General features: G+C 41.2%; 1 protein-coding gene across 4 annotated transcripts in view; it reads right to left on the bottom strand.

Moving 5' to 3' along the window:
* Positions 1–13,032, bottom strand: part of usp25 (ubiquitin specific peptidase 25) — a 28,830-nt gene that overhangs the window by 1,030 nt on the left and 14,768 nt on the right. For 2 of the 4 annotated variants that reach the window (XM_042431070.1, XM_042431069.1), the window contains exons 14-25: positions 12,338–12,576; positions 12,133–12,203; positions 11,817–12,045; positions 10,824–11,090; positions 10,263–10,402; positions 6,828–7,001; positions 5,927–6,022; positions 4,224–4,402; positions 3,452–3,530; positions 3,183–3,262; positions 2,742–2,865; positions 728–920 (exon numbers count right to left, since the gene is read on the bottom strand). In XM_042431070.1, the coding sequence (XP_042287004.1) occupies positions 728–920; positions 2,742–2,865; positions 3,183–3,262; positions 3,452–3,530; positions 4,224–4,402; positions 5,927–6,022; positions 6,828–7,001; positions 10,263–10,402; positions 10,824–11,090; positions 11,817–12,045; positions 12,133–12,203; positions 12,338–12,576 (1,871 nt within the window). The remainder of the gene's footprint in view (positions 1–727; positions 921–2,741; positions 2,866–3,182; positions 3,263–3,451; positions 3,531–4,223; positions 4,403–5,926; positions 6,023–6,827; positions 7,002–10,262; positions 10,403–10,823; positions 11,091–11,816; positions 12,046–12,132; positions 12,204–12,337; positions 12,577–13,032) is intronic. The other 2 variants (XM_042431071.1, XM_042431072.1) reach the window with 2 other exon arrangements.

Below are 13,032 nucleotides of genomic sequence, written 5' to 3'. Positions count from 1 at the left end.
AAGCATGTTCCACAACACAAACAGATTGTAAAACTCTAGTGAATATGAGTCTGGGTGATAATACTCAGCTTTTCCTGAACAAAGGCCAGGAACTCTGAGAGCGAGCTCTCTGTGGACTGATACTGGAACATACTGATAAAAGCTGAATCCGTTTCAATGTTGTTTTTCTACCAGGAAATACATTTTCAGGGGCATTCTCTGAACCTTTCTTAGTGCAATCAGACAGACAATCTAAATATATGTGTATATATATATACTGTATGGCTTTCAATTATTTAAAGACTGATATACGCTGATGTGTGATATACTGACTCAACTCAGAGCTGAATAGCTAGAAGAGGTTCTGTGATCTCTTTCTAAGCGTTAGACAATTAAAGCTGTGACTTCTTGCAGAGAGTTTCTTCCGTGTGATAATTGAGCTGTCCTGGTTCCGATTTTGGGGAAGTATCTTCATGCAATTTTGAACCGTTTAAAATTTTAAAAATGTGTGTCCACCATGTGTTGTTCTAGATAACATCAACATAATTTTTTCATTTTCAGATTTCCTAGGACAAGAAGAATTGCCGCTCAACCTCAGAGTCTTTCTAATGTGTGAACTGAGCAGTGGCCTGATTATAATGACCTTTGGCAGGGGGACGGGGAATGTACTAGTAACCTAAGACTTCAACTCTCCAGAAATATCTAATAGGCCGAGTCTAGGCTGTTCCCTTCTCCCCCGAGGACTCACATTCCATCTCTTGGCCCAGGTAGGAGCACCAGCGGTTCCTCATGTCCTCCACTGCCAGCAGGTCCCTCTCGGTGTCGTGGACCAGCAGCAGAGGGATGCAGGGCACCACCAGCTCGTTCATGATGCCTAGACCGGTGGTCACCTCCGGTTCTTCTCCGGACTCAAACATGGCGGCTGCTTGCTCGTTTAATTTCTGTGGTGGGAGGGGAGGGAAGCACTGATGAGTCTTTCAAACATAAGATTTTATCAGTTACTAAAATATTTGTCTAATACAACAATAATTCCATGTAAAGCTGTTACACGACTTTAACATTTGCCCTGAGGAGTTCATTTCCGCTCAACTATGTGTTTTGCTTCTTTTCCCTTCAGTTAGATATTTGAGCTTCACTGTTCAGAATTTATGTCCAGTTTGACACTAGAAGGAGTGTATTATGAGCGTGGTTTGTGACATCACAACTTTGGAGCCAATCGTAATCCAGTATGCAATTTACGCACGTGTGACGTAGAAACCTGAAGCCTCCTGTTCACATACACTGAGAATTAAGTTAAAAGTGAAGTAGGAGACATCTTGGAAATTTTTGATATGAAAAATATTTGCGTATTCAAATATTCTGGATTTTTCAATGAGGGAGAAGGAGCAGATGTCATTTTAAGAAGTGGTAATTGAGCTTTCTTGTGGAATAATCATATCAAACACAAATTATTCTTCAAAGTAGAGTATTTTTATATGTCTGGAGGGGGTCTTTAAACCAAGGAAGCGAGGATTACTAATTCAGAATTTCTCAAAATAACTTCATCCAAGAAAACACATTGCTCACTTCATAAATTTGTATATTCTTCAGTGTTTCCGTTTTCACTGCCTCATTCATTTCACCGTCCTTGTGTTGTTCTTTCTAGAGAAGTTTTCCATTTCTTATAATAGATAAGTACTAGACAGCTTAAGTACTAACAATAATCCCACAGACATCATTAATTTCACAGAATATTCTACAGCCACCGGAGCTGAAGTGGGTCCTGACGCACTTGTATGCATGTGGATACAGGCTTTTCTTCTTGTTCTTGGCCAAAACCACCTTGCTGTCACAGACAAACTCCCTGACCTCCTCCTCTCTGAGGAAACGACCCGGTTTTTTGCAAGCCAGTTTGGAATCAGGGGCTGCGAGGCTGGATTCGCAAAACATCCAAGTACATTAACTGTGTCAATGTTAGCAGTGTTTTCAATTAAAACAAGAGCTGAAGGTAAACAGCTGAGCGGACGGAGCCAGAGGTTCTGGCCAGAGATCTAAGATGACCGATCGGGCTGTGCAGCGCTGAGGTTTGAGGTTAGCTGAGGACATGCTTGTGTCTCATGGTAATGTGTTTACACTCGCTGGCCCTCCTGCTTCCTATTCCCACTCCAATGATTACATTATGAGCACAATGCTGGTGTAAGGTTACTGAGTGCAGCAGCAAGAGGGCTGCTAAAGACCAGTATGAGGCTGATCAGACCAAAATACCCTCACCCTTTACCAAAAAATGCCAGAGCGCAGCCCTGAAGCTCGGTGGGAGTGAAATGAAAAGGGGCTCACATCACAACGCTGAAAGGATTTTCATCTGTCAGTATCAGATGAAAAACCTTCAGTGGAATCTTTTGTGGGCTGCGAGCAAGCCAAAGCAATATCTCAGCAAAAGCTATTTGATTATAGTACCACAGCTCAGTTCTGAAGGGGGCGGGGGGGGAGGGGTGGGGGGGGGGGGGGGGTGTCTGGCCATTTTAGTTTTGCTGAGTCACTTTAGCAGGGGAAGTTTGACACAGAGGAAAGGGAGTTACAAAGAAAAGACTGGGATCACAGGGAACAACTGCTAGACACAAAAGGTTTCCTTCCCAAAACAGATCCTGTGCAGAGCTACTTTGTAATCTCTTTATTTAATTGAAGAAATATGACATATAGGAATAAACATGACCACTGATTCTAATTGAGAGTTGAAAAGATGTTTGAAATAAATCATTATGTTACCGCACGGGTTGCCTCACCAGCAAACACTCTCGACGGTAATAACCAAGAAGCTCCTCATCGTGTCCTCTGTACAGCCCCTTTGTCAAAAGCTCCTTATTGTACTGGTGCGCATAAATCAGATACATCAGAGCCTCAACGTAACTGCAAAGGAAGAGAAAAGAAGTTACTACATTCAGATAAAATAGTCTGCATTGCATATGAAAGTTGCACTGAGAACTTAGAGTAAACCATCCAAAAGGAATAAACTCAATGAACTCACTACAGATGCACAACTATAAAAGATAGCTGCAAGTTGCTGCCCTCTGCAGGTGACATTTCAACAGTTACTGACTACCAGATGTAATGTGCAACTCTAAACTCTTATGAGTTAAAGCTCGAACATGATAGCTGGTGACAGAGATTGATTTTTCCCAACAGTAGACAGTATTAGGTGGGGGACCGGAAAGGTGTCACCGTACTTTGTCTTCTGAAAGAGCTCCAAGCCGGTCATCATGAAAATGGTTGTCTCGCGGAAATTCCTGTAGTCCTGATGCCACATCTGATTAAGAAAACATAAGATACAGAAGGAAAAATTTAAGACATGATGTGTAATATCGACTGGCAAATACTAGCATTTTTAAACATCATGGCAAAGGATATAAAACAATGTGTAATACTACCTTAAAGGCAGTCAACAAGGACTCAAATTTTAGTTAAAATAAAACTCCATAAAGACACCACTGCTGACCTCATATTCATCCATGTTGACCTCCTCAGGCTTAATTAGGTCCAGTTTGGCACGTGCCACATTCATAATGCTCTTACATCTGTGGAGGGAGGTGGGGGGACAGGAAGGGGAGCCGGCGTTAGTGTTGAGAGTGGTGAGTCATTGTGAGGTACTCCAGGAGATGAAACGGTCCACCCTGCCCCTAGGCCTTAACATGGCCTAATGAATCACTCTTTAGTGCTGAGAGGAGAAGTGAAACACTCCTCCCGAGGCTCCTATTGAGGCCACATGCACACATAAATCTAATTATCTTGCTCAAAATAGAGGAGAAGGGAGAAATCAATTTTTCACTCATGAATATGGATTGAGGCCAACAAGCATAGTTGGAAAGTTTTAAGAGATAGTAAGAGGCATTACATACCCTAATGACATGAGCACCTCAATGTTAATAGGGAGGGAATCTTGATATTTGCCAGAAGTATTATAAAAAAGTCATTATTGGACATGTGTCTCTTAAGGTTTGTGTTTGAACAAAAGGTAGAGGAGTACTCATCACAGAGGATTTGCAGCGTTAAAGCGTTGTCCAGATGAGACAGTCAGTCTGAGCTGACAGTGAACCAGGAGGACTGCTTCAGATACTGCATGTCATAGTTAAGGTGTCTGCTGCCCTCTGCTGGTCATTGTGAGGCATTGATTTTATGTAAATTATCTAACTTCATTCTTTTAGGTTTAAGGCAACCAGAAGAAAAGAAAATTCAACGATTGGTATCTTTTTTTGAAAAATCTGACCTACCTCTCATCAAAGGCCAGGTTCCTGTCAGCAAACTGTGTGAGCAGAGTCCTCTCCAGGATCTTCTTGGGTGCCTGGTTTTGAATGAAGTAGACGATGACGTGCTGAAGTCGGTAGTCGTTCTCGGGAGACGTGTCCTCTTGGGCGAATCTCAAAAGACGACCATATTCCAGCTTGATGGCCTGATCGGAGAGACAAAGTGGGAACAAGTTATGGTTAAAGACTCTGAGGTTGAGGTGGTGTAGACATGGGTACTTCGTTATTCAGCTCCTCGTGAGTCAAGAACTTAAAAAAGGTAATGTGCAGCAGATTTCACTTGCAATTAAATGGATTTCTGAAGTAATTGTTGCCCTCATATTACAAACACTGACCAAATAACTGACCGTTTTACACTCACACTTCGGAAAAGCATCTGCATTTCTGTATTACAAGCTCAAATTTGCTTAAAATCTGTTAAATGGCCTCCAACTGTGACAGGATAAATAAATAAATAGGTGTAAAAACTATCCGATGGATTCTGTAAATGCTGGAGTAAGCTCACAATGACATGATGAAAACAAACATCACATGCAATCACAATTGAAATCTTCCCTCTTTTTGCTGTAAAAAGGTTCAAGTTGAGATAGATGCAACACACAATAGAATTGCTACAGCAGGACACTGTGTGTCCATAGGTGACTGGTACATGAATATCAAATATTTCTATCTTGCTCTCTTTTATGCCCTTGGTCTCTGTCCCTTTCTCTCTGAGCTGAAAAACTCTCAGATACACAATTTAACATGATTATCATTGAGATCTGAGTCTTCATAGTTTTTTTTTATCAATACATTATTTGCATCTTTACCAAATTTCCTTCTTAGGATTTATTTTGTCAGCTGTTTACTCAGTTTGCACTTTCTCTTGGTTGATTTATTTGAGATTTGAGAGGTAAGTGCTCACTTTAGAGTGATGAGACAAGCATTGAGAACTTTATTCGCACAAAGTTCAAAACAATGTGATTTTGTCTCCTCAGAGGCTGCGCAGAAAGTCTGACTACAGACTCGTGCTGAACTTGCCCCTCCAATCGTTTGACTTAAGGGGAACTCCATCGATTTTAAACATCAAAATCTGTTTTCAGGTGTTGGGGAGTACTACTGCGTATGAGAAAAAGTTGTATAAAGCCTTTTGTGGCTCCAGAGGAAACTGTGAAGAACTGATAAAAAAAAATCTGGGGGTGTGGAGATAGACAGAAGTGAGGTTACCAGACCTCTCCTCATCTCTGCTTGAGGCTACATTAGCCGCTACTAGCATAACACATCCAATCTCTGACCATCGGTCATCGAGTTGCATTGATGGAGATGCAGGCGCCGGTTTTTGATAGGAGTGAAGAATGTGTGGAATAAAAAGGATAACATCTCCAGTTCTGCAGCACCAATTTTGATCCTTCAAAAAACAAACAAAAAAAACCTGTCCATTGTGAGTCTTGACAATGTTATAAGAGAATTGTTAGACTACTCTTTTTAACAGCCATTTCTGAACTCCCATTTGTCAGGTTTGAGTTACTGTAATAGTTGCTGAATACTGTAATCCAAGTGTTTTTGTCTAACTACAGCACTGTTGGAAATTACACAGTAGAAGACAGACAAATGGATGCACAAAAAAGAGAAGGAGTATGGAGTGGAAGGAGGGTGGAGAGAGAATGAGGAAAAGAAGAGATAGAGTGTACCTTAAAAAAGGCTGCCTCAGGCCCGTTCTTTTCATATACGTTGCAGGACTTGCCAATGGCCATAATGATACCCTGCATGTTCGGGGTCATCATTGTCTGCCCAGGAAGCAGGAACCGTGTTAAACAAAAACAATGGGTCCTTGTGACGAACCAAACAAGGTCAACCACTATGTTATGTGCTCTGAGGCACGACGATAAAGCATACCACAGTCAGGGCATGCTAGACATCACTCAGCAGTCCATGCATTGGTTAGAGTGACAACTGTGAGGGACACAGTCAGCCAGTTCAATGGCACGATGCGTAATCCTCATAAGGATAATGTGCGAACACCAAGGCAGCCATATGACAACTGTGTGACAGAGAGCTAACAGTGCAGGGAGACAGGCTGGAATACTGACTGTACAACAGAAATTACTACTACTGCTGAAATCAGGCCAAACCAAAAGCAAACTATAATAAAAGACCCCTGTAGGTGCATTTGGTTTTAGGTATGAAACTGGCAACATACAACAGCTAATTCAAACCACAACCTGAAACCAGGGCTTTTTTTTTTCTTTTTTTTTAAACACAAGAGTGACGTGTGAAGAAGCAGACCTAATCTTTCTGAAAAAAGGTCAATCTGCCTTTGTGCCAAGATGCAATTTGGCTCAAGAAGAGACTTTTCACACAAGAGTCATGTAGGAAGGCCAACAAAGAGGTTAGTATTATTGCCCAGCATTTTCATCCTCAAGCCAATCTCTTGAAATAAGTCAGCATGATGTGTCAGATTCTCTCAGGTGTGAAAAATCTTATGTAGAGCCATGTGAACGGGCGGTGATGCTCTCACTCCATATATCATACAGACACAGACTTCTCGGGACAAAAAAGGGAGGAGAGAAGATTTGTTGGGGCGAGAGCTACCTCGTCGTCATATCCCCCCTCCTCTGACTCAATGACAAACGTCCCCACGTTAGGAATTGCCACCTCTACTGTGTGCTGGCCAGGGGACTCATCCTCTGTGACCAGGTCAGGAGGAGGGGTGGACGGGGTGCTCACCTGCACCTCAGGCTGAGGGGAAGTGGGAGGGTGAAGAGACTGTAGAGAGAATGGGACAGATGAGACAGGGAGGATAGAGGAATGATGGAAAAGCAAGCAACATTGAAAGTAGAGGGAAACTAAACAGTAAGATATTACAAAAAAACTGTATTTTGAAACATCGTTTTATATCTGAACACTGCAAGATTGTGGTTTTCCCCCCAAAAAACTGAAATGATCTCAGCTGATGATGTCAAAACTGCTGCAGTTAATTAGAATTAGAATTACTAGAAAATATGCGAGTTAACATGATGTGGATGCAATACAATAAAACTAGATCAAAACACAGACTGGGGTTAATATATATTCTATATAATTTATAAATATAACCAGTTCTTTTAATCTAATACAGCATATTACAAGGCCTACACATAATTGTGGCCATATTTTTAATCTGGTTTTTACTCATGGTGTTAATATTGGTACATTTAATTTTACTGACCTTTATGTATCTGACCACTTATGTATTGGATTGTATTGATAGTGTCCTCCAGAGTGAGTCACTAAATCAACTACAGATGGTGCTTTTTTGCACCCCATCAAAATTCTCTTCCATTTTTTCCAGTAATATTATAATCAGTGCATTAGATGTTGATAATCTGGTGCACCATATTAACTCTCTCTGTACCTCCATCTTAGATAAGGTTGCACCTCTTAAATCCAGAAAGCGTAGTGAGAATCTGTCTTCTTGGATCACTGATGACATTCTTTTAAAAGAGAATGCAGGAGAGTAGAGCGTAGGTGGAGAAAGACAAAGCTCCAGGTGCTTTATCAGCAAATGAAGGACCTGATGACCTCCTACAATGACCAAGTAAAAAATGCAAGAGCCACGTAATTTTCTGTTTTAATACAGTCTAATAAGCACAGTCCCAGGGTTCTTTTTAATACTACTAAACCCTGTCAGTTTTAATCAGTGTGGATCCTTTCCTGACAAATGTTTGAATCTTTTATTAATATGGTAAATAGGATAAGATCAAAGATCAAGGTTCCTACTTCTTTTATTGATGCCCATCGTCCCAATCGTACCTCTCTATCTCATTTTACACCAATCTCCCAAAACAAGCCTATAGACATTATGTCTCAATTTAAATGCTCATCTGGTCCTGTGGATATTATGCCCGCTAAATTCATCTACAGTGTATTAGATGCCATCGTCCCCTGGTTGTTCACTTTAATTAATCTGTCACTATCCTCTTGTTGTGTCCCTGACTATATGAAAACCGCTTGTATTCAACCACTCTTAAAAAATCCTGGTCTAGACCCATTAAATTACAGCAACTATAGACTTATTTCCAGGCTGCCCTTGAAAAAACAGACAGATGGACTCTACCACTCATGGAGGCTCTGATAAATAACATTTATAAAAAATTTCAGTCAGGTTTCAGAAAATACCATAGCACTGAGACTGCGCTTGTTAGAACAGCCAATGATCTATTAAGGACTGCTGATTCAGGTGATTGTTCAGTTCTCATATTACTATGCCTTTGATACAACAATTCACATCATTCTCATCAGTAGACTACAACACTGGGTTGGTTTATCTGGGACAGTCTTGGAGTAGTTCACCTCCTACTTGTCAAACTGCAAATGTTTTGTTTCTATTGGCGACCATGTTTCACCCCCGTCCCTAGTACATTTTGGGGTGCCCCAAGGCTCCATTTTGGGACCAATTCTTTCTTCATTATATATGCTTTCACTAGGTGATATAATTTGTAGGCATGGCAATGACTACCATTTTTATACTGATGATACGCAGCTATATGTCCCGGTAACCCCACTCGCTTGTCCACCATAAAGAGTGTCTAATTGACATTAAAAACTGGATGTCTGATAACTTTCTTCAGTTAAATCCAGATAAAAGTGAGATCCTTAACATTGGCCCTGACAATCTGCATACAGATTCAAAATCCTAACTTGCTCTTTGATGGAGCACAGTCTACTAACAGGAGGCTAACTGGTAACAGCATCGACATAGCGAGCATACCTCATGCCACGTCTCCAATCTGCTGGAGAAAATGACCTCCAGTGACAAGGATTTCAGGTAAAAACGTGCTCACAGCTGAGCAAACTATCTGCACAGTTCACATCAGGAACCCAAACTGTTTTTAACGGTAAACATTATCACGTCGCCAGCTCACCAGTTAGCTCACAGCTTTGATGCTTGGTAGCATGTTTGTGAAATCTACAGCAGGTTTAATGTCCTGCTAGGAAGCTCAACTGCTGCACATCATGTTAAACTGACAGCTGGGCTGCAGGTAAACACCAATGGTAGCAGTTAGCTCACCTGGTAACTGGTAGCACTAACTTCTGACATGCTGCAAGCTAGCGTGATGTCAGCTCAGGTGTACTGTGTTGATGCCTTTTTTTTTTTTTTTTTAAACAGTGCACATTCTGCTAGTTATCTGAAACGACACACTAACACTTCTACACAACATCAACTGTTTGCTTATCAGCTGTGAAATTTGTTTGGTTGTACTGTTAGTTTGGTTTCACATTGCAATATCCAATTTAAATAAGGCCAAATAGACTGTCACTACTTTTTAATGCAGATTTGCACACCTGCTCTTATTTATTTATGGGTTTGTGTTTTAATGTAATTTTGTGTCTTTATGGCTGTCATGGGTGTATGTTTTTACGTTGTTTGTGAACCCCTAACCTAAGACAAATGTCTATCATGTGATGGACAATAACATTTTTTTGAATCTTGAGTACTTTTCAATAACTTGCAAAATAGTCTTAAAAATCAACATGAAAAAAAAAAAAAATCACAATAAGTTTGTGGATCATGATCCTGCCTGAAAAAATTGTGATATGATATTTTTGCCGTGTCGCCCACCCCTAACTTCGTGACCTAGCTTCAGACTGTATTTCTGAATTATTTACTTCTTATCAGCCTTCATGTAGTCTGAGGTGCTCAGACAGGAATTAGCTGGCAGTTTCCATGTCAAGATGTAAGACTAAAAGGGACAGAACTTTTGCTGTTAGGACACCACAACTTTGGAACAACCTGACTGATGAACTGAGGTAACTTTGCTTGGCTTTGTGAAGCCTGAAACCCATTCGTTGCTTCTTGCGGCTTTACTTTTGGCGAATTGAGCTTCTTCCTTCTGCGCAAAAAAGCCTTTTGCGAATTGCTGCTTGCGGCTATATCTATTATTATTATTATTATTATCGTTATAATAAGTTGATGCAGGTACATGATGTGTGACAATGACTTGGTGTGAGTGAGGTGCATTATGTGTCTTTGCATGTTTTACATACAGCATTTAACAATGCTTCGGGGCTTCTCTCCTCTTGTTCAGAAGCAGCCCTGGAGATGGCCCTCTCTGTGTCCTCCTGAAGATGCTTGGAGTCATTGGTGGGTGACGGCTGTTCCATGTACTCTGGGTCCTGCTGGGGTGCTGCAGGAGGGCAACCAGCACCATCAGAGAAATGCAGAAATGCACAGTCCTTTATGTTTCAAAAGTTTTCCTTTCACACTAGCATTTTCAAGTGATTTTCTATGTGTTTGTCATCCACAAAAAGGCCTAAACCACAGTGTCACTGGTGTCAAGGAAAAGTCAAAAACTTAGGTAATAATTATCAGTTGGGACTCATTACTTGTCTTGTTGAATCTAATCCAGTAACAAATACCTTCCACTGCCAGTATATATTGTATACAACATGTCAAATGGAGCAATATTTCAAGGTCATTTCTTCATCCTTTTAGAACTCTCTAGGGAACAAGAGTTTTCTGTATTTATCGTCCTACCAAGTATTGATTCTCAATTAAGTATTCTACTCTTAATTCCTTCTCTGTGCCTGTAAGTGTAAGTGCCTGACCTGCGTTGTCTGGAGGGCTGGATTCGATACTCATGGGCTGAGGGGAAGAGGAGGAAGTGGAGGTGCTGGATGCTGCCGAGGCAGCAGCGGCTGCTGCTGCTGCGGCCAGGGCCAACTTCTCCTGCTGGGCCTTGCGGGCCTGAAGGGCGTCCCACTCCTCAATCTCCTTGTCAAAGAGCTCATTGTCCTCCTTCACGAACTGTTTCAGGTCTGGGGGCAGTTTGTCCATGCCGCTGAGTACCTGTCCTGTTTCTTTATCAAACTCCTCTGCACAAACAATAGAGAAGAACAATGAACAGACTGTATTGGGTCCGCTACAAAACATGAATGACGTGTGTTTATAGTATTTCAACAGAGAAAGAAATTACTAATAATAATTTATTTTTAGTGCCTCACTTTCAACATTACAAGTCAATAATAATAATAATACTTTTGTTATCACCAAATCTAAATAAATTAAAGAGGACCAATCAGCTAAATTGTTCTGGCCATGACTTGTCGTTTTCACTTATTAATGGCATGTCGGAGCTGGCAAAAGCACTAAGAACTGTAGTGGAATGAATTAGCTTGACTATTTTAATTTAAGTGATCCAACAGATAACACTATTGAACATAAGTGCTACATTATTCTAGTGATAAATTAACAAGAAGCTTAGATGTAAGACAACGTAGGTAACTGAAGGTATGAGATTATGTGTTTAAGAGTGAGGGAGTGAAATGAAGTGATGGAGTAAGCCGAAGGAAGAAAAATTCAAATCAGAGAAAAACAGTTAACCAGAAAATCTTTTCAATAATGATGGCAGTAAATATGTTTCCAATGACTCAATCAGTCCTTCACCAGACAAGTAAGTAACAAATATTTGTCTGTGTTTCAGAGAAAATGGACAAAAAAAATAAAATACAGACTTCTTACACAATTTCTAAACCAGCAATGCTCACAGCTCATAGATACAGATGAATCCTACTACTGAGTAAACTTAATGTCACTTGTACCTTCTATAAGAAAGGGCTTCTTGTCGTTGATATACATGAGACAGTAGGCACTGGCGTTGCGGTAGCCTCCAAACGAGTCCCTGACCAGCTCTTCCCAGGATGACTTGGTGACAGAGATGTCGTTATACTTCATCCAGCAACGCTGATGTGGGTCGTAGATGTAAGCCCAGTAGTGTCCTGCATTGGCCTGGCCTTCATGGACCAGAACTGCGTGAAGCCGGTATGGAACCTGGACCAACACAATGCTGATTAATAAATGACGCAGTTGATGCAACTGATATTACAAAAGGACTGATCTCAGAGGAGTGCTGCTCACCTGCATCATAGATTTGTCAGAGTACATTAGCTCAATGGTTCTGTGGATTCGGGTTATACTGCCCTGCAGATCTGGTGGGAAGAACATATGCAGTCCATTAGTGAGTGCCATGTCTGATGTTTACTTTTGAAATATCACAGAGAGAGTGATGAACTACAAGAGAGACAGAGATAAAGGGCTGAAAATGGGAGGCGGGTAGACCCACCACGAGTGTCATTTTCCACTTCACTCCTCCAACGATGCAAGCAGCCCTCGAGCACCCTCAACTCCTCTTCAGTGATGTGGCGTGGAGCAGGGTGCATGGGGAGGTCAGGGGGAAGCCGGGACTGAGTGAAGGGCTTGTGAATGGGTACTCTCTGCTGCTGGGCTGTAGTGGGAGCTGTAGCGGGACCTGAGGCAGGGCCTGAGCTCTCTGAGGGAGCCATGGAGTCCTGCTCGGCTGTGCTGCAAGGTGAAAATAAAAATAAAAAAGCATAAAAAAGCGCCCAGTCTAATGTTCCAATACCAGCCATTTTGCGGCTTAAAATAATGTTATGACAATGACAAACTTAATCCTCTTCAGACTTGTGGATCAAAGCATGAACCACCTCAACATGGCATGTGACACTGTCAGTGAGGTTAGCTAATGGTAGGGTATGATTTCCGCGATGTGGAAAACAGACAGAATTGCGGAATTTTATAATAAAAATGGAATCAACTGTAAAACACAAAATTTTGTGGAATTTACCAAAATGTGGATGCAATTTTAAAAAAATCTGGGTTTTTCCTGCAGCACTTTAGCCGAATGAACAGAAAAAAAAATGATGCTGAGAGTCTCTAATGTATTTTGGTGTCATTTATGGACATGCTGCTGCAGTTTATGCTAAAGCTTCTGTCCTCTGGTGTCTGTGTTTCAGTGAG

Source organism: Thunnus maccoyii, chromosome 13 (genome assembly GCF_910596095.1).
Source record: "Thunnus maccoyii chromosome 13, fThuMac1.1, whole genome shotgun sequence".
Lineage (NCBI taxonomy): Eukaryota > Metazoa > Chordata > Actinopteri > Scombriformes > Scombridae > Thunnus > Thunnus maccoyii.
This window is presented reverse-complemented; position numbering and strand designations above follow the sequence as displayed.